Genomic DNA, 24533 nt, shown 5'->3' with positions numbered 1-24533 from the left:
GCGAGGGGAAGGGTTGGAGAGTGTGGGGCAGGAAGAAGCCGGTCAGAGGGGGTCGCCGCAGGTGGAGGGCCGGGGCAGATGTGTCTCCCTCAGGGTCAGGAGCAGGCGAGGGCTGCCTGACGGCGGCCTGGGCAGCACCCCCGGTCCCATAGCTGCTCTTCGCTGTCTTGGTGCTGGGCAGTCGGCAGGGAGTCTTTGTGAGCCTTGTCAGGAGGGCCAGGGTTTGGCTGCTGTGTCCCAGCAGCACGCTTGTGAGGTGGCTCCTGGGAGTTCTCTGGACTTGCGGCTGGCTCTCGGGGCCCACCACAGTGGATGCTGGCGGCGTGCTGAGCCGTCTGGGTATTTTGTGCAGCCTGGGATGCTTCTCTGGGACCCAGCCCTAGAAGTCGCTCTTGTTCAAGTAGCTCCGGCTGAGTGGCAGCTTTCCAGGCCCAGCCCAGTGAGTGGTGGCTTCATTTCCTGTGTGATAAAAGCGGCTTAACTATACATTGATCTGCTTTGAGTCTACTGTAGACAGAGCAGTGTGGTCCACGTGTAGCTAGCTCCTGCTCGCGGCCGGGGCCAAGCTGAGCCCTGCCCACTCGGCCAGGCCCCCTCACAGCCCCGCCTGCGTGCTTGTTCCCACAGTGCAGTTCCTGGGCGTCGGCAGAACACCATCGTGGTGAAGGTGCCCGGCCAGGAGGACAGCCACAATGAGGACGGGGAGAGCGGCTCGGAGGCCAGTGACTCTGTGTCCACCTGCGGCCAGCCGGGCAGCCAGAGCATCGGGAACAACGTCACGCTGATCACCTTGAACTCGGAAGGTAGGAGCCTGCGCTGCTTTTCGGAAATAATTGGAGGAGAAGGGGATGGGGTGGAGTGAGGTGGGCACCGGGCATTCGGGAGCTCACTTCGCCCTCTGCACAGGACAGTCTTGCAGATTCATGTAGCCATCGTCAGCCTGTGTGACTCGCTGCCTCCTGGGGCTGGGCTCCGTGTCTCACCGACGTCTAGGGGTAGGCATGCAGGCTGCACTGCTGGTCTGGGGTTCATGGTACCAGCTGCCCCGCCGCCTCCCACTGAGTGCGGGCAGGAGTGGGCAGGTCAGGGCGGCCTGCGCTCCCAGCGGTGTGCCCTCCTCCATCCTGCGAGGGGCTGTGGCCAGAAGCTTCCCGCCCCCTGGCCCTTGCTTGGCTCTGCCAGTAGCCTGTGCGGTTCCCTATGAGTGACTTGGCTGGGGTGGGCAGGCAAGGCCTCCCGGAGCCAGCCTCGGCCGCTGCCATCTGAGCTAGCAGGAGCCAGGAGCCTTTCTCTTCCCCCTGGTGAGTCATTGCTTGTATTTTTTTAAAAATTTCTTTTTTTTTAAGATTTATTTATTTTTATTGGGAAGGCAGATATATATAGAGAAAGGAGATACAGAGAGGAAGATCTTCCATCTGCTGGTTCACTCCCCAAGTGGCTGCAGCAGCCGGAGCTGTGCCAATCCGAAGCCAGGAGCCAGGAGCTGCTTCTGGGTCTCCCACACGGGTGCAGGGTTCCAAGGCTTTGGGCCGTCCTCGACTGCTTTCCCAGGCCACAGGCAGGGAGCTGGAGGGGAAGTGGAGCAGCCGGGACATGAACTGGCGTCCATATGGATCCTGCATGCAAGGCGAGGATTTAGCCACTAGGCTACTGCGCTGGGCCTGCTACTTTCACTTCTAATTTAAATTCTTTGCATTGACGTGGCTGGGTTGGGAGGGGTGGAATTTTTTGTTAAAATCATTTATTTTATTTACTTGAGAGGCAGAAATGGAGAGACTGCCTCCCCTGGCTTATTCCCCAAAGCTGTCACGTGGGGACTGGGGTGTCCCCTGCTGCCTCCCCGACTCAAGTGTGTTTTTGGAGAAAGCTGGGCCCCAGGGTGGAGCCTGCTGGCACTGGGCACTGTTGATGTGGGGTGGGAATCTCCCGCCCAGAGCCTTCGCAGCCAGCCCAGCACTGGCCTGTAAACGGACGCTGTAAAGCATTTGTTTCCGTGGTTTTCTCTGTGCTCACCATTTCCACTGAGTTCTAGATTGTTTCTGTGGCAGTGGTTACTTTGCACCCCCGTGCTGGTTGCAGGCCCGCGGTGGCCCCCGGGAGCTGGGCTCTGGAGCCGGGCTCTGGTCAGGCGCGGTGGCCCCGGGCTGTCTGCAAGGCCTCAGCTGCTCTCTCACAGTGCTGTTGCTTCTCAGGAATTCGAAATGGTTTATATTAATGACTTGCCTTTTGAACAATAGTTTGCTTTAGAGACTTATTTATTTTCTTTGAAAGGCAGAGTGACAGTGAGGGGGCGGTCTTCTGTCTGCTGGCTGTCTCCCCCAGTGTCCTCCACAGCCGGGAGCCCAGAACAAGGCTTGCCAAGCCTGATCTGAGCTGATCCCAAGTCCAAAACTTCCTCTGTGTCTCCCTCGCAGGTGCAGGGTCCCAAGGCTTTGGGCCATCCTCCACTGCTTTCCCAGGTCAGAGGCAGGGAGCTGGATGGGAAGTGGAACAGCTGGAACTCAAACCATTATCCATATGGGATGGCAGAGGATTAGCCTGATACATCATGATGCCAGCCCCAGAAAGATTCTTTGTACTGTCTGTCCTTGCATCATAGCTAGTGGACCGGAGCACTGAGTGTGTGGGTTCCTGGGTCCTCCTGGGCTGGGCTGGGCTGTGGGGCAGGCACAGCCTCAGCTGGGAGAATGAGCCCGTGAAACTCTGGCTCTCTGGGGAGTCGTGCGAGGTGATGCTGCTGCCGGGACGTCAGTGAAGAGGCGTGTGCTGAGCCGGCCACGCAGCAGTGTGGCAGTGAGTCCGCCTGCAGAGTTGGTGCGGGCTCGTCCTTGGGAGCGACAGACCATTGCCTTTGGGTGACCACGCCAGGAGCAGGTTCTAGAGAAAAAAATATGGAGGAGGAAGCAAGGAAGCCTGGGTGGGCCCAGGTCTCAGATGCCAAGGGGACCCTGCAGTGCAGGGGCAGGTGCCTCTGGGATAGCACAGCAGAGTGGCTCCCCATGCTGGATGTCTGGGCAGTTCCAAGTGCAGCCTGAGACACACTGGGATGCCCCTTGGCTTGGGCCCTGCTGATGTTATTCCAGAGGGACGGGGAGGAGGGCGTGTGCATGCTGGGCCTCAGGAGCTGGATCTCACCGAGGGGGCCAGGGAAGTTGTCGGTGATGACTGGACTGGCCACGCATTTGGCCCCAGGAATGTGTGGGTGTGAGGACCAGTCCATGCTTCTGCCTGACCTTGGCTTTCCTTCCACAGTGCCGTCCCAGTGTGGAGCGTGGGGTGGGAGGCAGGATCCCCATCCACTTGCCTCTGCCTTGTGCTGCAGCCACACCCCCGTCCCTGGCACCCAGGCCACCAGTGCCCGGCCTTATGGTCACACCAGATCCTGTGCTCCTGGCTTCCTGGGACCAAGGCCATGGGTGTGTGGCATTGGCAGAGCCCACCTGTGGCCTTCCTGTGGCGACCCTGGAGTAGGCAGGTGCCGCCCAGACAGGCATGTTGCGCTCATCCTTGAGGCTGGGGCTCCCTGGGGAGACAGGCTCATGGGGGTGCTGAGCTCCCCTCCTGTCCACACATGAGCTGGACAGCAAACAAGCAGATGGGTTGGGATGTTTCTCAGTCTCTGCACTGGTGTGGCCAGCACAAAAACATTGCAGGGTAGCTGTTTGACATTACCTCCAGACTTGATGGTGAACTTGGACCACAGCCACCTGCTGAGTCTGCTGGGTTTTCACCAGTGGCCACAGCTTGCCCAGGCATGGGGTTACTAGATCAGCAGGTGACTTAGCTCCCGTGGACGGCAGCCTTGTGTGTGGCGTGGAGGCACAAGGCTCGGCTGGTGGTGCCCTTCCCAAGGCGGACATGGGGGGGTGGCACACATACAGCTGCCCCCGGAGCAGCGAGGCCTCCTGTATGCTGTCCGGGTTCTACCCCTCCACCCGAACCTCTTGATGACCCAAAGCTCTCCCTCTCCTCTAGAGGACTACCCCAACGGCACGTGGCTGGGCGACGAGAACAACCCTGAGATGCGGGTGCGCTGTGCCATCATCCCCTCCGACATGCTGCACATCAGTACCAACTGCCGCACGGCCGAGAAGATGGCACTCACACTGCTCGACTACCTCTTCCACCGCGAGGTGCAGGCCGTGTCTAACCTCTCAGGACAGGGCAAGCACGGCAAGAAGCAGCTCGACCCGCTCACCATCTACGGCATCCGATGTAAGCGTGCTGGGCATTCAGCTGGGAGCCATGGGCCCCATGCTGGCGGCAGTGCAGGGACTCTGGGTTCAGTGTTTCCTCTCTGAGATGTACGCGAGACCCTTCCTCACGTCCTGAGACTGCCAGTGAGACGAGGGGAGCAGAGGCCTCCTGTCCCCCACACCTGGCTGGCTGCCAAGGGTCTGAGTGCCCTCCTCTCCTGCACAGGCCCCTCAGCAGGGACCTGGCTGCTGGCATTGGGCACATTGGCTCTCTTTCTCTCTTTGATGAGCAGAGTTACATACGGGAAGATCTTTGAACCGCTGGTTCATTCCCCAAATGACCACTACAGCTAGGGCTGGGCCAGGCCCAACCCAGGAGCCATGAGCTTCCTCCAGGTCTCCTACATGGGTGCAGGAGCCCTTGGACTAGTCCCCAGCAGGGAGCTGGATGGGAAGTGGAGCAACCAAGTAGAATAGGCACCCATGTGGGATGCTGCGGAGCAGGTAGCAGCTTGACCCACTCTGTTGCAGCGCTGGCAGGGTGGAGGCACTGGAGGCGTCCTCTGGACACAGTACTGTGGCACAGTGCCCACCGTGCTGACCCCACTGTTGGCGCATGCCCACCGTGCTGACCCCACTGTTGGGGAGAGCTTGTTGGCCAGGTCCCTTTGGTTTCCCTAGGCCAGTTGCTATCAAATCGAGTCTGTAATTTCAAGAAATAAATTGTTGGCACTTGCTTTCCTCTGGAACTTGAGCTGTCCCTCACAGCTGTCAGGCTTCCAGCCTTGTGCTGATAGCCCTGTGCTGCCCAGCACCGTGGTGGGCATTGCCCCCGGGGCTCCAGGTAGCTGGCCAGGAAGGGGGTGCAGGCAGGCCTCAAGGAGATATGATGGAGCACTCTGGGCGTGCCCATGGAAGGTGCCGCCAACACTCTGTTGTCCAGTTGAGACAGGTATTGGCACCTTGGGGTCGGTGTCCTCTTGGCTTGAGGCCAGTGGCACCTGGAAGCTGCTGCAGGTGCACTGTGCCTGCTGCCGTGGGCGTGCAGCAGCCAGGGCTGTGCTGTGAGCCTGTGTGGCATCCACGGGCCCACTCTCCGGGGCTGCCTGAGTCTGTCTCCTTGGTCTTCGCGTGTGGCAAGGGTCACTTGGTGAGGCCACTTTTCCTCTAGGTGGGTGGGCTCTGGGAATCCTGGCTTTGCCTCTTGGCTTCAACTTCAAAACCAAACTTGAGGTTTTTCTGCTTATCGAGTAACACATGGCCCAGAATGCGTTGGCATTCGAGGTAATCTTCTTATCATGGCCTGATAAGGTTTTCCAGCTCAGCCAGTCCAGCTGAGGCTGCTGGGTACTGTGAGAGAGGCGGGGGAGGGGGTTGGAGAGGTCAGAGACGGCCACATTCGGGCTGCAGCGCCCGGGCCCTGGTGCCCGGCTGGCCAGGTGCAGGTGATGCCAGGGCAGAGCGCGCTCAGGGCCCCCAGGCCTGGCTGCCCAAGCCACAGCTGCTGCTGTGGGGGAAGGCTGCTGCTGAAGCATGGGTTTGTCTTGGCTGCAGTATGGGCGGCATTTAGCATCGAGTGGGAACTCTGGGCTGCTTTTGGAAGGAGTTGTGTAACACGATGTCTTAGGAGAATTGAAAAGTGGATCATGTATAACTAAATAAATATGCATTTTTGCTCTAAAAGATATAAGCCAGGTTTTGAACTGGCTGATTGATTTTTTACAAATTCAAATTTAAATGTTAATGTTTTTGGTCATTTGTTACATCTGTAATGCCCGCATTTTATTTTTAGCTTTTAACATATTTAAATGAAGATTGTATAATCTTACCCTTTTCTGCAGATACTTGAACATTTTCTTCTTTACTTGCAAAAATATGGAAGGAACTAGGGATGACTTTAACCCCCCCCCCCCCGCCCCGCCGGAGAACCAGGGACGGCTTTAACACCACCCCCCCCGCCGGAGAACCAGGGACGGCTTTAACACCCCCACCCGGAGAATCTGGGGTGCCTTTTTTTTTTTTTTGATGATCTTTACCTAGTTGATTAGGGCTCAGAGGGTCAAGGGCTACAGGAAGGTGGGTGAGACCATTGTTCCACATTCTCTCTTTCCTTGCTGTATCTGGGAGGAGGGGAGAGATGGGAAGAAGTCACGGCCACCCTGCCAGCCAGAGGGATGGCTCCTGACCCCACCTCCACCCAGCTTTTCCATACAGGACTGTTCCAAAGGAGATTTTGTTTGTTTGTTTGTTTAAAGACTTATTTTTATTGGAAAGGCAGACATATAGAGTGAAGGAGAGACAGGGAGGAAGATCTTCTGTCTGTCGGTTCACTCCCCAAGTGGCCGCAATGGCTGGAGCTACGCCCATTTGAAGCCAGAGCCAGAAGCCTCTTCTGGGTCTCCCACACGGGTGCAGGGTCCCAAGGCTTTGGGTCGTCCTCAGCTGCTTTCCCAGGCAACAAGCAGGGAGCTGGATGGAAAGTGGGGCTGCTGGGGTTAGAACTGGTGCTCACATGGGATCCAGATGCTTGCATGGCAGAAACTTTAGCCACTAGGCTACTGCATAAGGCCCAAGCAGCTGAGATGCTGTTGGCATCCACTTGATATTGTGGTGCTTGCAAGGTGAGGAGTTAGCCACTAGGCTGTTGTGCCGATCCAAAGGAGAGCTTTTCATATTTGGGGACACCAGCCCCTCAGCCAGTCACTGGGCCTGTGTTAATAGGTGGTCGGGGACCTTGTGCGGTGGCCTAGCAGCTAAAGTCCTTGCCTTGAGCACGCCAGGATTCCATATGGCGCTGGTTCTAATCCCAGCAGCCCTGCTTCCCATCCAGCTTTGTTGCCTGGGAAAGCAGTGGAGGACGACCCAAAGCCTTGGGACCCTGCACCGGTGTGGGAGACCTGGAAGAGGCTCCTGGCTCCTGGTTCCTGACTTCTGGTCAGCTCAGCTCAGCTCAGCTCCAGCTGTTGCGGCCACTTGAGGAGTGAATCAGCAGATGGAAGATCTTCCTGTCTCTCCTCCTCTCTGTAAATCTTTCCAATAAAATAAATAAATAAATAAATCAAACAAGCAGTTGGTCGTTCTGGTCAAACAGGTGCCCATACCATGAGCTCTCGCTTAGCATGTGAGGTGGACGGCGGTCCAGGAGCCCTGCTCCCAGGCACTGTTCTTCCTCGCCCTCAGCCTGCCCCCTTCACCCTGTTCTTCCTCTAGATGACAGAGATGCCCCTATTCGGGGTTTCAGGGTCAAGTACATGTTAAAGGAAGAGCCCAAACAAAGGAGACTTTGATATTTCATGTATTACTTTGAAACAAACACTTCCTTTGTTTGGGTTCTTTTTGCTGTTTTGTTTTTAATAACCAGAGAATTTTAAGGGCTTGGGCAGTAATTTAACTCCCAGTAGAGGGTCCAAGCTCAGTACTCCTAGTAGTCAAAACAGGAAGTTTTTCAGCATAATATTTCTGTTATTAAAATGTAAGACTTTATCCACTTGTTTTCCTGTTAATCAGTTGTGTGGACCAACTGGGGAAGTTCCTCGTTGGGGCTGGCAGGGGGCGTGGTGGAGTAAGCTGCCACCCTAACTCCCTCCCTCAGGCACCTGGGTGCCTGGGTGTTGGCAAAGCCCTGGCTCGAGGAAGCCTGGCAGCCTGAATAGATGAGCTGAGCCGGTTGGTGAGGGGAAAACTTCTCGACCCTAGACAGCTGGCCCTGAGTGCTGCCTGTGATGTGGGAGCAGAGGCAGACACTGGGCCCCTGGGGGCCCCCAGGGCCCCCAGGGCCACGCAGGGCTGGGAGAGCAGGTCACAGGACGTGAACGTGTGCTTTGGTTTGTCCCCGTGTGGGTGTCTGTCCGGGAGGGCAGGGTCTGCCTGCTGTGCGCCTTCCTCCCAAGCGTCCCGGGTTCGAGGCCTTTCCTCACGTCCCCTCAGGTCACCTGTTCTACAAGTTTGGGATCACAGAATCCGACTGGTACCGAATCAAACAGAGCATCGACTCCAAGTGCCGGACGGCATGGCGGCGGAAGCAGCGAGGTCAGAGCCTGGCAGTCAAGAGCTTTTCACGGAGAACGCCCTCCTCCTCCTCCTACAGTGCCTCAGGTGGGCCCACAGGTGGACTGGAGGGCATGGCGTGGGCTTGGCACACAGAAGGTCTGCATTCTCGGGCACTGGGGGTGTGGCTCAGACCCGGTAGGTGCTGTGTGGGACGCAGGCTGTGCTGCCCGTGTCTGCCGTCAGCCCTGAGGATACGTATGGTGACTGTGGCACGGGAGGGGCTCCTGGGGGGCTGCCTCTGAATGAGGCTGCTGTCTGTGCCCTGGGGTGAGGGCAGCTTGCTTCACTGGTGCGGAGAGCTCACACCAACCACAAAGTGGGCAGACTAGAAAAGGAACAGAGTGAAATCCACAGTGTCCAGCAGAAAATGTGACTTCTGCCCCGAGAAGCAGTCAGTGGAAGGATTCCCTGCCTGGCTGCAACATGCCAGGACATGGAGGAATCAGTGGAATGTGTCTGAAGGCCTAAGGGCAAAAGAACCTAGCCAGGAGAGGTGGAGGCTAAAAAGGGAGGGGTTCCCTGTGTACTTTCTGTTGACTCCTGGACGTTGATCTGGTGATGTGTGTTTCTCACATCAGATGGGCAGAGTCGGGCTGGAAGGTTGTAGGAACCTGTCACAGAGCGACGAGGCCTTCAAGTCTAGATGGTGGGGAGGCTGAGGGTCTTGGAGGTGACACTGTGAGCTGCAGGTGTCGCACGAGCTCTTGGAACAGGTGGAGACGTGTGGGCACACGTGCAGCTGGGCCCTGGGTGGGGCAGGTCTGCGTGGGGGCCAGGGTCACGTGCACAGCTCTTGTGGCTCCTACTGATAGTGGCCAAATGTCCCCAGACCCTGAGAAGAAATGGCCACAGCCAGCCTTTGCGTAAGGGCAGCAGCCCTGCGGTCAGTGTCCCCGAGGCTTGAGGGCAGTCTAGCAGGTGGCTGCTCTCCCTGGCCCAGACAGGCCAGCAGCCTTGATTGTTCTCTTCCATTTTAATGTATCTTTACACCTAACAGTTTTTGCTTAGTCATTCTCTCCAATAAAAATGTGTGTGCACCGGAACATTTAAGCATTTATGAGAATTCTTATTATCATTGCAGTTAAAATTGGAGTGTAATCCATTAAGAATGCATAACTCGTTTTGTTTAAACACAAATCAACTTGTTGGCAAGGCCTGTGCTGCGCTGGGGCTGCCCTGCCCCGGGTTCAGTCAGCCACAGGCGGCTCTCGCTTTTGTGGGGTGGGACGGCTCAGCCTCACTCCTTTACGTTTTCTCTGGATGATCCTAAGGAACTTCCTTCATTTCTGAAGTTCTTGCGGCAGGAAGGGGTTCCCGGCAGCTGGGTTCCTTGGGGTCGGGAGGGTTTCCTGCTGCCCAGCGTGTGGTGGTGGCGTGATGGTGTGACTTCTCCGCAGAGACCATGATGGGCTCCCCGCCAGCTGCCAGCGAGCCCTTGCAGCCGCAGCCACAGGCCCTGCACTACACCCTGGCCAACGCACAGCAGGTGCAGATCCACCAGATCGGAGAGGACGGACAGGTCCAAGTAGTATGTACCCTTTCATTGACACATTCACAGGCCCGTGGGGGGGTGGGCGCAGGCAGGCGTCCTCTGTGGGGAGGAGACACCCTGGCCCAGGGGTGCTGCTTCCCTGGAAATGAGTCCCAGGAAGCAGCCCCAGGGCTTTTCGCTTCTGGTTAGAAGGGAAGCTCTCCGAGGAGTCCCGGGACAGTGAGCTGTGATGTAGTTTCCATACACATGGTTGAGTGAAAGAGTACAACAGTGGAAGTTTGAGATCCATTGTGATGAATTTAAGTAAGGTAACGAGTCTTCATTTCATTTAGCCAAGTTCAGGTGTATAAAAATTGATGATATCAGTGAAGCAGGAGTCACTTTGTAATTGGGCTCTTTGACTTCGTTGGAGTCCCATTTATGAGTGTGTAATGCTCCCGTGGTCTGGAAGCTTGCTGGCCTGCTCTCAGCATGGACCGCTGCCCTCTGTGGCCCTCTGCCAGTGTCCTCGGAGAGCCGGGAGCCTCTGGATTCCCACTGGGCTTTTAGTCCCTCGCAGTGGGAAGTGTAGTTTGAAACAGAAGTCATCATCTAACATTATGTTTCTGGGTCGAATTTGCATTCTCAGATTTGCTTATTGAGTCATGTGCAGGCTCAGACCGTCCCTGGGGAGTCACTGGGCATGTGCGTGAGTTTGGCTTGCACAGGCCATGCCACATCATACACGCCACAGCTCAGCCCTGAGTGCATGTCTTACACCCTCGGGGGGCCTGGTGGTCCTCCAGGAACCTTCCAGAACCTGTCGCGGGTGTCCTCTGGTCTCGTTTTTCTTCTGATGCTTCTTGGTGTCTTCTCTTGCTGCGGATCCCACAGGGACACCTCCACATTGCCCAGGTGCCGCAGGGGGAGCAGGTGCAGATCACGCAGGACAGCGAGGTGAGTCCTGGAGCGCCGTCGCCCCCAGCTCTGACAGGGCCCTTGTCGGACAGCCCGGCTGCTGTACTGCAGGGCCCTGTGAGGGCAGTGGAGGCTGAGGGCCAGAGGGTCACACCGCAGTCACTGGAGGGCAGCGAGGTGCTGTGCTTGCAGGGCGCAAGATGCTGGGGAGGGCTTCCCAGGCTGGCATCTGATGGCACGGGAGGCGTGTCCTCAGCAGAGGAGTAGTCAGCACGGGGGCTGGAGGTGGACAGGTCAGGTGAAGGGTGCATGACCCCAGAGGGGAGAGAGAATGCCCAGGAGTCTGGTTGCAGTGCGAGGAGCAGGAATGGCAGCAGGCCAGCTCGGAGGACAGGCGGGTCTGGCTCTGCAGGAGGCTGAAGGCCCACGCGGGTGTATGGGGCGGAGTGTTCCCAGCACCCCATGTGAGTGGAGTTATGTCACAGCACCTGTCAGGAGTCAGGGCCAGTTCACATCTGAGGACTGTCGGAGTCCAGCTCCAGCCGAGTTCGGTGCTCGAGAAAGGTGCGTGGAGTAGGCGTAGAAAAGAAACGGACCACTACAGTTTCAGGACCATAAGGACAGTGTGAGAAAGCTGTGCTCTTCACAAAGGCTGGCACTGAGTCATCACACCTGTCAAGCGGGCATTCCTAAGGATAGTTCTGCCAGTCATTTCCCCTCGAGGCAGGATATCAGCCGTTCTCAATAATGGCACACATCAACCAGTAACACATTCCTACTGCAATCCTCATTCTACAGCTCCGTCTTGAATCAGTTAAGGGAGGACGTGCATCACAGGAGGAGGGACCTAAAGATCAAGGAAAGAGGGAAAGAACAGATTCCCACTACACCTGGGACTTGACACCCTTGATTAGCATATGGTCAGTGGGGGCAGCGGAGACGGCACGAATAGTAAAGGGCAGCATCAACTTCCAAGCTCACATTGATAGTAAAGGCCAACTCGGCAGTGGCAGACAATTCCTGATCAGATTACAGAAATCCCAGTGAGGTTGTCTGCTGTCCAAGCAGAGGTGGAACTGCCTTCAGGTGGATGCAGAGCCATCCGCCGGCCTTGCCGTGCGGCGGGAGAGTCCTCGCAGCCCTGCCTGCAGCGGGACCGTTCTCGTCACACCTCCGTGTCCTCCACACCCACCGCACGGACCCCAGCAAGGAGCAGCTGGAGGTGGAGTCGGCCAGGGGCTCTGTCTTGGGGGGCAGAGCTGCCCAGTGAGGGGATTCGTAGACCTCACTAGACCGCTGGGATTCAGTGTGTGACTCGTAGTTCTGTTTGTGTTATCCAAACGGGGTCCGTCCTGTGCACAGAATTCTATTACGAATTTAGTAACTGAGAAGAAATGGCTGCTGGCATGAATGATTACTCTGAGACGAGTTGAAATGTGCAGTGTTGGGACAGCCCATCCTTGCCTTGCCTGGTGTTACGCCTTTATTACCAGACCGAACACGTGCAGCACAGAGCTGCCCAGGAGGTGTGAGGCCGCAAGGCTGGGGGCCTGCTGTCTGCTGCCATCTGCCCTGCAGGCCTGCTGCCCACTGCCAGGGGCTGAGCCGTCACCGCCGGTGGCCTACTGGCCAATCACTGTCCCACCTTTGCTGAAGGCTGGGATTGGGGGGATCCCCAAAGCTGCTTCGTGGCACAGGCTGCAAGGAAGGCTCCCCAAGAGGGTCTACCTGAATCTTCTTCCTTCCTCATTGTCTTTGCTTCCCCCACAGGGCAATCTGCAGATCCACCATGTGGGCCAGGACGGGCAGGTGAGTGCTGTGTGCCTGGAGTCTGTGCAGGGTGGAGTGGGGCACCCCAGTGCTCCTGGGTGGGACACCCCCACACTTGTCACAGGTCCCTGTGTGCCCTGTGAGCGTTCTAGTGGTTGTATTTGCACAGGGCGGCATGTGTTCGAGCAAGGTGGGTTTGTCCTCTTGTGTTGGTGTCCAGCCCAGACCACCTGCTTTTCTTCTGTTCTGAGACAGGAAGGGGTGTGGCCGGAGGTGTCACTGTGCTGTGCCACCCATCAGGGCTTCAGGAGGGTGCTGCCCAATGGTGGCATCCTGGTGTGGAGGCTCCGAACGCTGTCTCCCTCTTGTTTGGAAAGCAGTTTGTCATGGGGACTTGTGTCGCCTCAGATCTGTTGGGGTATCTAGAAACCTTCCCTGCATGAACCCAAGCCTGCGAGTGGTGGTGAGGGACACACACTGGTGCCCACTCACGGCACAGAATGACGCCCTGTTCTCGCCCACGCTACTCACTGGGCTCTGACCAGGCCCTGCGCCGGGACACACGGGGAGGGAAGGCAGGCCCATGGAGTTAGTGCCCCCACAGGGCTGCTTTTGTTTATTTTTAAAGATTTGCTTACTTCGATCAGAAAGTCACATTTACAGAAGGAGAGACAGAAAAAAAGACCTATCTGCTGGTTCACTCCCCCTGTGGCTGCAGCAGCTGGAGCTGAGCCAGTGTGAAGCCAGGAGCCGGGAGCCTCCTCCAGGTCTCCCACGCCAAGGCTCTGGGCTGTCCTCCACTGCTTTCTCAGACCTCAAGCAGGGAGCTGGAGGGGAAGTGGAGCAGCTAGGATATGAATTGGGCCCTGTGAGGTGAGGTTTTAACCTGATGGTCTCGCAGCAGCACAGGGGGTCCCTCCTAGGAGCAGAGTCAGGGCCGAGGACATGCAGAATTGCAAAAAGCCACAGCGGCTTCCGGCAAGCCATGCGTCCTGAGGCTGAGGCCTGGCCAGCCCGGCAGAAGCCAGTTCACTTGTTCGTTCGTTCTTTTTCTTTCTTTCTTTTTTTTGTATGTGAGGCTATAATTAATTGATTTTGACTTTTATTTTGATGGTGTTTACATAGTTTAAGGCCGCATGCCCGTGTGGACCGCTGGGAAGAGTCGAGGAATGGGGGTAATGGATGAGATCATTGTATCCAATTTTCTTCTTTTCTTTCTGTTTCTGGGGAAGTCGGGGAGAGGAAGGGAGAAGCCATCCCTAGCCGTCAGTGCCTGGGGATGAGGAACTGCCACCCAGTGTCATCCCCAGGCACCTGATTTGGAGCTTGCGCCAAGGGTTCTGCTCAAGTGGTTTTGAAGGTTCTGAAATGCTGTGATTTCATTGCTCCACCATTTGCCCAGATATGCACTGTCAGCACTCAGGGTCCAGCTCCACGTGCTGCCCTCATCAGCCTGCACACACACATAACCGCTGTTCACAGCTGCTGGATCAGTTCTGTCTCCAGCTCTATCTCTTATGCAAACCAATGGCTGCTGCGGCCCAGCCCAGCCCTGCCTACCACACACTGGCCCTTACATACACCAGTGGGAACTGCAGCCCAGTTGGAGTGACCCCCGGCACCCCCACTAGGCCCACTTCCAGCCCTGGTTTCTGCACATGCCAGTATGTGCAGCAGACTGGTCCAGTCTGTCCTACATCCCATTCACACACCAATGGGTGCTGCCGCCTAGCTCAGCCCAGCCCAGCCAACAATCCAACCCACACTTATGCTGGTGGGCACTACCGCCTGTCCAGCCAGGTCCACCCTAACCCTGGTTCTTGTGCTCACCAGTGGGAGCTGCAGCCCATCAGGAAGGTGCCCGCAGTTTCCCTGCTGGTCCCACTCCCAGCCCTGGATCTTGTACTTTCCCGGTGGTTCTGCAGCCTAGCCTGACAGGGCTTGCCCCCAGTCCCATCACTTGTCAGTTCATGCTGTTGCAAAGCCCAACCAGCCTGTACTTACTCTGGCTCACCCATACCCTGGTAGATATGGTCGCTTAGCCCAGCCTGGCTGTCCCTCTAAATCAGCTCACACGCAGGCCAATGGGCTCTATAGCCCTGTCCATCCTGGTCCGTCCCCCTAAATCAGCTCACACGCAGGCCAGCGGACTCTGTAGCCCTGTCCAGCCTGGTCTGTCCCCTGTCCCAGTTCTTAAGCTCACCAGCATGGGAACAGTGGCCCAGCAGGGGAGTCCTTCCCCCCCCCCCACACCACCCCATCTCGCATATGCTGCTGGGTCCTGCAGCCCAGTCTGACGTGGCTTACCCCACCTTGGTGTTTGCCAGCAGGTGCTCAGCCTATCCCAGCCTGGATTGCCCAGAGTCCCAGCCCTAATATGGACTGGCTGGTTCTGCGGCCCAACCCAGCCTGTCCCACACCGTTCCTGGTTCTTGGATTTGCCAGTGGCTGTTGTGAACTGGGCCAGACTGTCCTCCCCCAGACCTGACCACACATGTGGCGGTGGGCACATTAACCTGGTCTGGTCTGGGTTGCTCCCAGCCTTGGTTCTTGTGCTCACCTGGCAGAGGAGTTTCCCAAGCTTCTCTCGGTCGCCTCCCTGTGCAGATCTCATGCACCCCACCTGACTTGGCCCCTCCTTCCCTGGCAGGAGCAGTGGCGGCTCCGGATCCCTGCCTTTGCTCCATCTCTTCTGTCTAGCCGTGGTCTAGGGGGAGCCCTCCAAGCCTCTGAATGAAGCCGCCGAGGGTCCAGGGCCACAGCAGGTGCTTCCGGGACCATGCACGGGCCTCTGGGACATCCCCTCCAGCTTAGCTCAGCCACAGGCCAGCCGGGCCTGGAAACCGCCTCCGTCCCATCCAGTTAGAGGTGCTTGCAGGCTGTATGCACTGTGTGGGGAGGCCTGTGGGGTAGGCTCTGGCATAAACAGGAGACCAGCGGGACAGAGGAGGGTAGGGAGGTGGCCGGTCATTGCTCTGAGTGTCCCCAGTGCCCTTGTCAGCCGTCACTTTCCTTTCCTGCTTGGAGCCTGAGCCATCAGCAGAGCCAGGAGCTGATCGGATTTCGCGTGTCCCGTCGGCCGTGGTGGGCGGTGTCCCTGGTTCCTGCCGCCCTGCCCTGCAGATTGGACCCACGAGTAGGTTGAGGTCAGCTTTGTGTTGCTACAGCGGAATACCCGAGGCAACTGACTTCATGAAGAGACATTTGTGTTAGCCTGCTGTCTTGGGAGTCCAGGTTCCAGGTCAGTGGTTTGTTGATTTGGCCTCCGGTCAGGACAGTGGAGGCAGGAGCAGAGAAGGCCTCAAGCCCGGTCGGCTCCGATCTTAGCACTTCAGTACCTCCGAGTTTGGGAGCCAAGTCATGGTCAAGGTAGCAAGGCTGCATTTTGTGTGTTCAACTTGCAGCCTGAACTGGCCAGTGCTGTGCCGCGGGGTGCCATCAGGTCAGCAGCACAGCAGGGCTGGCGGAAGAGGCTCACGGGATGGCACTGGTGGCACGCTTTGCTCCTGACTTTGACACAAGTCGCTTGTCCTGTCCACAGGCTGACGGGATTCAGGAGAGGAGCCACACTCCTGGCCCCAGCCCTGTGCGCCCCGGGCTGTGGAGTGTCCAGTGCTCTTCTGTTTATTATTTATTTTCATACACTTGAAAGGCAGAGAATCAGCAGACAGATCTTTGCTGGTACCTTCTCCAAATGGCCACAGCAGCCAGGGCTGGGCAGAAGCAGGAGCCTGGGTTCCATCCAATTCTCCCGTGTGCACTTGAGCCCTAAGCTACAGGATGCGTTAGCAGGAAGCCGGGTCAGAAGCAGAGGGCTAAGACTTAGATCAGCCTGGCTACGGTGGACTGAGTACGTGTTCTGGAATGTTCTGTTTCCCTTGGACTGTGGCTTGGTCATCCGACTCCAAGCCGTTGCTGAGTTAGCGTGATGTTACTTCATCATGCAGACCTCACCTGGTTTAAAAGAAAAGGCCCATGGTGGGCAGGAATCTCCTGCCAGCCTGGATTCGCTCTGGCCACTGTGCCTGCCGCCGAGTGTTTCCCACCTGGCTGCTGTGGGTGTCTTTCAGCTCTCAACATCTTGGCTGTGTGTGGCAGCTTTCCCTCATGGACAAGCACTGGTGAACTGATTGACGCATGCGCCTTCGTCCCGGGAAACCTGCTTCTGTGCCCTGCAGTGTCCCCGGAGCAAACCAGGCCGCCGTGGGAGTGTGTGCAACCGATGGGGCCGCAAGGTCCGACCACAGAGCCGCCTGCTCCCAGCGCCACTGCCACCTCCCTCTCCGACGGCCGTCCGACTCTAGCAAGACTCCACGCGTCACGTGTTTGCTGTGAGCATGCTGAAGAGCGGATGGGAAGCTCGTCTCCTCTTGCTGTCCGCTGGCAGAAGCTTTTGCGGATAGATAGCTGCTGTGGGGGCTGCCCAGCACCACCCGGCCAGTGTCCTCTGACAGTCCATGAAGGAAAGGGCTCATGGCTGCAGCCGGAAAGCACTTTCTTCCCGTCTTATGTACCTCACATTCCTGAGACACTGACCACAACCGGACCAGAGTGGCTCTGGAGCAGCCGGCACCCCAGCATCCTCTGCTCGTGTGAAGCGTTCCGGGGGAAGGGGCCAAGTGAGCTGGGAGACGGTGCGTTTTTCCTGTGATGTTTCCCGATATCCGGAAATTTGACAGGCTGCGCTTGGTTACAGCGAGAGGAGTGGGCTTGTCTCCTGTCTACATCTGCCTCTTCCCAGCTTTGCTTCTGTGCCAGGTGACATTTTTGCAGTAGACTTTGAGGTAGGGGCTGGAGTGACCATGCTGAACCCAGGAGGTGACTGGGGCCTGAGCGGCCCTGCTGTGCCCAGGAGGTGACCAGGGCCTGAGTAGCCCTGCTGTGCCCAGGTGGTAACCAAGGCCCAAGCAGTCATGCTGTGCCCAGGAGGAGGCAGGAGCCTGAGTGGCCATGCCATGCTGAACCCAGGAGGTGACCGGGGTCTAAGCGGCCCAGCCGTGCCCAGGAGGTGACCAGGGTCTAAGCAGCCCAGCCGTGCCCAGGAGGTGACCGGGGCCTGAACGGCCCTGCTGTGCCCAGGAGGTGACAAGGCCTTAGTGGCCCTGCTATGCCCAGGAGGTTACCGGGGCCTGAGCGGCCCTGCTGTGCCCAGGAGGTGACCAGGGCCTGAGTGGCCCTGCTGTGCCCAGGAGGCAGGGTCTACAGCAGTGGGTGAGCAACCTGTGAGGTTCCCGGGTCTCTGGCCAGGAACCACAGAACCGGGAGCTGAGTCCTACAGTCCCCACGAGCCCATGGCTGATGTGTAGGCCAGTTCCTCCTGGAGGATCCAGGGGAATATGTCTTTCCTTGCCTTTTCCAGCTGCTAGAGGCCACCCGCATCCCGTGGCTCTTGACCCCTTCTGTCATCAAAGCCAGCGACCACCAGGTGAGTGCTTGCCATGCCTGAGGGCCTCACAGCCTGCACTCAGTCATCCAGGGTCACAGCTATCACACATTAGCTGGGCCTTCTGGGCAGGCCTCCTATCCATGGCAGGAAGATCAGTGGCCTCCTGGGCAGGCTCCCCGTCCATGGCAGGAAGGTCATTGGCCTCCTGGGTGAGACCCCATCCACGGTAGGAAGGTCAGCGGGTTCCTGGGTGAGATCCCATCCACGGCGGGAAGGTCAGTGGCCTCTTGGACTGGTCCCTGTGGTGTACCAGCAGCTCTGGGTCTAGGGATCAGGCCATGGTTGTCTCAGCACTGGTCTATGTCAAAAGTCTGCAGGTGATTCTAAAGGCAGAACACAGAACATCGGCCTGCCAAGCTTGCTGGCATGGAGGAGGTAGACAGTGTCCCTTCCTAAGTCCCACACCTTGCCAGCTGTCCCCTCGCGTGTTCCCTCCATGGGCAGTGGCCTAAGGGTCTCCCGGGACCCAGACACAGGTTGTGGAACCGTGGTGTCAGAGGAGGCCGATGTGTGGCTGTGAGAGAGTCCATGAATCCCAGACTGTGCAGTGCTACAGTGAGTAGATCATTTCCAGAACGTTCCTGACTCGGGCTGCTGTCGCAGTGGGCAGGAATTCCTTCAGCGAGACCCAGGAACTTTGAAGCTGTCTCTCTTCGGCTCAATGGAGTGCAGTGGGCTAGCACCCCAGTGCCCGGGGCTGTGGGGCTTGGAGGGCGAGGCGAGGTGCCTGGCCAGCTCCCCAGCCGTGACCTGGAGGCCCAGCTGCTGCTCCTCAGGGGTATGGTTGGTCACGAAGACCACGTGGGCTGGGAGGGTCTGCGCCTACAGGCCACACCAGGAGGTGGAGCTGGGCTTCCTGCTCCTTGGCTCCTAGAAGGTGGGGTACTCGTCTCCTGTGATCGCCTCACCCTTTACTAAGAGGGGTCTGGACCAGACCAGGGCTGCCGTGCCCTGCAGGTCCTGTGTTCCTGGGGAAACTGGCTCTTGGCGGCGGGTCTGGGCAGTGCTGTGTCCGTGCGTGGTGGGCAACTGCTGAGGGCAGGCACACATGTGTGCTGGCTGCCCTGGGCGGAGCCTGAGTGAGCGTGGGAGCCCAGTCACATCTCTCACACATGAACCCGTCCTGGGGTCCAGCGCCAGCAGTTGGGGTTACCATGGTTGGCCCAGGCCTCCTGTCTGCTGTACATCTGTTCTGTGATGGTGGAGGTCAGTAGGGCCATCAGGATGTGTGCAGAGGGGACAGTTGGCAGCCCCATGACCTGGCTGCTCACAGGGGCACAGGCCAGCTGGCGGCAGGCTGGGAGAGACAGCCTGGATGGAGGGGTCCCAGCTGCTTGAGTGCGGGCTGCAGGGTACCCAATAGAGCCAGTTAAGCTGTGGGCTGGTCACTGTTGTCTTCTGGTATGGCCGCCTCCCTGCCCCCAAGGCTGCCTACTTCCTTTTTTTTTTTTTTTTTGTAAGATTTATTTATTTTTATTGCAAAGTGAGATATACAGAGAGGAGGAGGAGAGACAGAGAGGAAGATCTTGCATCCGATGATTCACTTCCCAAGTGACCGCAATGGCCAGTGCTGTGCTGATCTAGAGCCAGAAGCCGGGAGCCAGGAACTTCCTCCAGGTCTTCCACACGGGTGCAGGGTCCCAAGGCTTTGGGCCGTCCTTGACTGCTTTCCCAGACCACAAGCAGGGAGCTGGATGGGAAATGGAGCTGCCGGGATTAGAACTGGCGCCCATATGGGAGCCCAGTGTGTTCAAGGCGAGGACTTTAGCCGCTAGGCCACTGTGCCAGACCCAAGGCTGCCCACTTCTGACACAGGTGTCCACAGAGGTCACAGGATGCTCATGATGCTTTCCATCCATAAACCTGGAAGCACTTCCTCCGGTCATTGAAGTGCTTCCTCCGGTCATTGAGGGTTGTTCAGAAAGCAGTCCAGCTCATGGCTGCTCTCGCAGGGCAGTGGCGGCTACGGGCGCAGGTCTGTCCGTGTGCCACACCCTTGCTTCTCTGGGGCCTTGGGTTAACGGGCGCACAGAGCGGGACTGGAGAGGTAGTGTGAGCCCCAGTGAGGACCTCGGGTTCGGGACTCGGGCTGAGCGGTCTGGGCTCACAGGGCAGCTGACCGGCGCTCCTGGCCGTCTGTCCTTCCCTGCCCGGCTCTGCCTTGACGTCGCTCATCATGGCGAGGTCTTGCGTGCTTGCTGGTGACACACACTTGTCTTCCTGGCTTCCCTCCGCTGCTGGCCCTGCAGTTTTCTCTTGCTTGTTCTGGGTTAGTGCTGGCATTTGTTTCTCCGAGGAATTAAGCATCCAGGGCTCTGTCCGGCGTGCGGATATTCTGCACCTCACCGAAGTAGATGCCTGCATCGAGAGCTGCGCAGGGTCGCTGTGGCATCCACGCTGGGCAGGCCGTGTGCAGCTGCTCACCTTCCTGCCTTTCTCTCTCTAGGTGTTGCAGGGGGCCCAGCTGATAGCCGTGGCTTCTTCGGACCCCACTGCGACAGGGGTAGACGGGTCACCTCTGCAGGGCAGTGACATTCAGGTGCAGTACGTCCAGCTGGCGCCTGTAAGTGACCACACAGCGGCAGCCCAGGTAAGCTGTGGGTACCGCCTGGGCACAGGGCCCTGCCTGTCGGCGGAGCATCACTTAGCTTAGGAAGTGGAGTGGCGGGGCCATGGATACCCGTGGGGTGGGAATTTTACAAACTCCTACAGATGTAAAGTTGCGGAGTGAGGTCCTGACCCCGTACTGCATGGAGGGCGGCTAGGCCCACTCGGGTAGCGACTCCAGGCTCCTCTGAGTGGTGGGGTGTGTGTAGGACGGGATTGTAGGTTAGGGTGGTGCCTGGGGTTTATGACAAGAGTCAGATGCTTAGTCCCAAGAGGCCAGAGGATTCCTTGAAGCATACGGGGACCCCTTGTGTTGTGAGCTGAGGGCCACAGCCTTTCCTGCATGGCCAGGTGCTTGGCTTTCCTGCAGTGGCTGACCCTGCAGGAGGGCCAGTGTAGGGAGTGTGAGCAGCAGTGTTCATCTGAGGTGAAACCCAGCTGAGCCCAGGTGGCACCTGCCCCGTGCAGCAGAGCCATACGCTTGCCAGGGGCCCTGCAGGCCCTGAAGGACCCATATCCTCACCAGGGGCCCTGCAGGCCTTGGAGGACCTATACCCTCACCAGGGGCCTGCAGGCCTTGGAGGACCCATACCCTCACCAGGGGCCTGCAGGCCTTGGAGGACCTGGTCTGCTCCTTGAGGTTGTCAGGGGCTGGCAGGTTGCGTTCCTGGAAGCCTGTTTGTCCTCTGTGCCTTGGCGGGTGTCACAGGGAGAAGACATGCTGGGCAGTGCTGTCACTGCCAAAGGGCGTGAACATTGAGCCCGCATAGCCGTGTGAAGGGGCTGAGGGGGCTCACCTGCTTCTGTCTGTGGGGCTCCCTGGGCATCTCCAGCCTCACCCTAAGAGGATGGGTCCCCAAGGGGGACACTGGCTGCCTGTCCCTGGAGCACCTGCTCTGTGTCTGAGGACCACAGGCCTCCTCAGCTTAGCCCCTGCCATCCCTGAGGTCAGCACCCCTCTTGTAGGTGTCCTGCGAAGGGCTGTTCCGATGTGGGGGGACACTCCCACACCCATACTACCTTCGGAAAGTTGTGGAGTCTTGCGCTTGGAGGGGGCTCTCTCTGCAGGCTTCTCTGCTGGGTGCTATAAGCCCAGTCCTGGGGTACTCGTTTAGACACAGGGACTACCCCTCGCTTCCTCTGCAGCCTGGGCCGGCACAGGTGTCAGGTGCCCTCTGTCCCCTTCCTCAGCCCCTCTTCTATTGGAGACACTCCAGGGAGGTTTACATGGCCGGTCCTCACTTGAGAATGAAGGCGTGGGTGACTTCGGGACCTGCAGCTTGTTGGAGGCTGTCCCTGGTAGCAGCTCTCCCAGGAAGGCCGAGCAGGGGTCCTGGGCCAAAGGAGCCACGTTCACCTGTGGGTGTATCCGTGGTGGCATGTCCTCAGAGCACTGCGGGGACCCCTCCAGACACACCCACCCCCTCCTCTCTTGCAGACGGCCGAGACCCTGCAGCCCGAGATGCAGCTGGAGCATGGGGCCATCCAGATCCAGTGAGGTGGCTGGCGGCTGTGCCCATGGCCATTCCCATGTGTGTGCAGAACGCACCCCTCGGGGAGCGTCCCCCAAGAACCAGAGACGGAGACCCTGTGCCCCTGCCTCGAGCCCCTTGTGCTGAGTCATGCCACGGGTGCCTGGAGGAGGGGCGGGTCGCCCTGGCACCGTGCGCTCTTGGGAAATCAGAATCGGCGATATTTTTGTTTCAAAGGCTCTTTTCAATTTGCTATGGTGTTTGTAACAAAGGAGAGAATGGCAGTGTGGCCCGGTGGAGCGGAGGCTGTGCGCAGCCCCTGTGCGGGCGGCTCTTGGCGTGATGACCCGCTTACCCACCTCTCCAGGGGACGCCCCAGCACTGCAATTATGCATTTCTGATGAAATAAATGTATTTATGACCACTGCTAGCATATGGCCATTGCATTTGCACCATGCCAGGGATTCTGGACAGGTGGGCTCTGGGGATCCTCAGATGAGGCTGTGGACACAGGGGGAGGTGGCCCTTTAGGGATGGGTCCGTGGGACCCACTTGTGCCCCTCACATGGTGGTAAGGTGGGGTGTTGTTGAGCTCACTCTGGACACCTCCCTCTGGGGGCCCTATGGAGCCTTAGCAAGGCTGATGCCTACCTGTCGGCTACAGCAGCCGGCCTGGCAGCCCTGGGCAGCCCACGGCCGAGTTGTGTGGTTTCAGTGCACCAGATTGATGGGTGGGAGGCATTTTCTAGGCTATGGACACTCCCAGTGCAAAATCAGAACAGACGCAGCTGACGCAGGCTGTCCAGGAGCAGAGGGATCGTGGGGCCAAGCACACGGGCACTGTCCACTCCGCTTGGGAAGCTCTGTGGGGAGAGATGTGGTCAGCTGAGGCCTGCAAGGCTGTGGTCCAGGATGGACGCCACGGGCTTCTCCTTTGAGCTTCCCTGTGCTGCGCACACAGGACGTTGTAAGGTCAGAGGGACCACACAGGGCAGGGCTGCCTGTGATGCCAGCAGCTCATGTGGGCGCTGGGTCAAGCCCTCGTGGACTGTCTTGGCTTCAGACTTGCCCAGTTCCTGCTATCTGCAGCCATCTGAGGAGTGAGCCAGCGGATAGGAGAGCTCCCTGTCTCTCCCTTTCTTTCTCCCTCTGCCTTTCAAATGAATCTTAAAACAAGTCATTAAACAGAATTATGAAAGAAATCATAGAAGAAATAGTGCAGGTCCTGTGTCCCCAGCCTGGTGTCTGAGGCTGCAGCTTCCACGGTCTACACAGCGTAGTGGGAGCGGGCAGGACCTCCACACTGCGTCCTCTTCCCTCCTTGGGGAGTGGGACAGAGAACCTTGGTTCACCTCAGAGGGACAGCCACAGGATACCACAGGGGGACAGCCACAGGATACCACGGGGGGACAGCCACAGGATACCACGGGGGGACAGCGGTAGGTCACCTCAGGGGGACAGCCACAGGATACCTCAAAGGGACAGCCACAGGAAACCACAGGGGAACAGCGACAGGTCACCTCAGGGGAACAGCCATGGGTCACCACAGAGGGACAGCCACAGGATACCACAGGGGGACAGCCACAGGAAACCACAGGGGAACAGCGACAGGTCACCTTAGGGGGACAGCCATGGGTCACCACAGGGGGACAACCACAGGATACCACAGGGGGACAGCCACAGGATACCACAGGGGGACAGTGACAGGATACCACAGGGGGACAACCACAGGATACCACAGGGGGACAGTGACAGGATACCACAGGGGGACAGCCATGGGTCACCACAGAGGGACAACCTGAATCACCTCAGAGGGACTATCACAGGGACAGTGAGGACAGCCATGCCCCCCATCTTGGCCACCTGTCTGGCAGTCGGGACATGGGGGGCCCTGGTGCCGTGCATGGGGCTCTGTCGTGTCACTAGAAGCATTTCCTTATACTCTCCACATTTCTGTACCTGTCACAGGACGAGTGATGGCCTCATGAGAGCTGAGGACCTCCAAGCGGGGGCCTTGGGCTTACTGGCCACTTGGTTGGGGTAGATGGGCACTGCTTGTGTGCCCCAGACAAGGAAGACGAGGCTCTCGGGGCTGACCTGCCGCTGTCCCCCACAGCCTGGGCAGGCCTGAGCCAGCCACTGTCCAGTATGGGGCAGGCCAGAAGTGTCCACCAACCCTTGCTTGAGCCTGGGTGTGGGGTCTAGACATCCCCTCAGGGAAGCCTGGTCGTGCCTGGGGGACTCGGCCAGCGGTAGTCCTTCCCAAGGCTACGCCGCCCATATCTCAGGTCCAGGGTTTGGTGAGGGGCTGAGTGGAGTGGCTGTGGGGAGTGTGGAGGCTGAAATGCGGCCTACTGGCAGGGAGGTGGGTCCTTCTAGCCCCGTCTGCCAGGCAGAGCAGGGTGAAGCATGCATGGTGCCCGAAAGGAACCCAAGCTGCCTGGAGCTTGGACTGAGCAGCCGCAGAGGGGCAGGGCCACCTGTGCAGCCCGGACAGGCGGGCACCACCACACAGGGTTCCTCCCTGATGAGTGCGTCATGCCCTGGGGCCCCAGCTCTGGCCCCTGGCCTCAGAGAGCGGTCACATTTGCATCACAAGTTGG

At 58.4% G+C, this 24533-nt stretch overlaps 1 protein-coding gene across 7 annotated transcripts in view; it reads left to right on the top strand.

Moving 5' to 3' along the window:
• LOC121157848 (BTG3 associated nuclear protein) overlaps window positions 1-22354 on the top strand; it is a 38183-nt gene extending 15829 nt beyond the window's left edge. For 3 of the 7 annotated variants that reach the window (XM_040982252.1, XM_040982250.1, XM_040982253.1), the window contains 8 exons: window positions 628-803; window positions 3976-4215; window positions 8124-8291; window positions 9644-9774; window positions 10612-10674; window positions 12406-12444; window positions 20298-20441; window positions 21897-22354. In XM_040982252.1, the coding sequence (XP_040838186.1) occupies window positions 628-803; window positions 3976-4215; window positions 8124-8291; window positions 9644-9774; window positions 10612-10674; window positions 12406-12444; window positions 20298-20441; window positions 21897-21956 (1021 nt within the window). In that variant the 3' untranslated portion in view covers window positions 21957-22354. Of the gene's footprint in view, window positions 1-627; window positions 804-3975; window positions 4216-8123; window positions 8292-9643; window positions 9775-10602; window positions 10675-12405; window positions 12445-17764; window positions 17831-20297; window positions 20442-21896 lie in introns of all 7 variants that reach the window. The other 4 variants (XM_040982251.1, XM_040982249.1, XM_040982254.1 and 1 more) reach the window with 2 other exon arrangements.
• The last annotated feature ends 2179 nt before the right edge of the window (window positions 22355-24533 follow it).

The sequence above is a fragment of the Ochotona curzoniae genome, unplaced genomic scaffold, assembly GCF_017591425.1.
Source record: "Ochotona curzoniae isolate NIBS_2020 unplaced genomic scaffold, NIBS_Ocur_1.0 contig_3622, whole genome shotgun sequence".
NCBI classification, from domain to species: Eukaryota; Metazoa; Chordata; class Mammalia; order Lagomorpha; family Ochotonidae; genus Ochotona; species Ochotona curzoniae.
The sequence above is the reverse complement of the archived record's forward strand: the minus strand, read 5'-3'. Positions and strand labels throughout refer to the sequence as shown.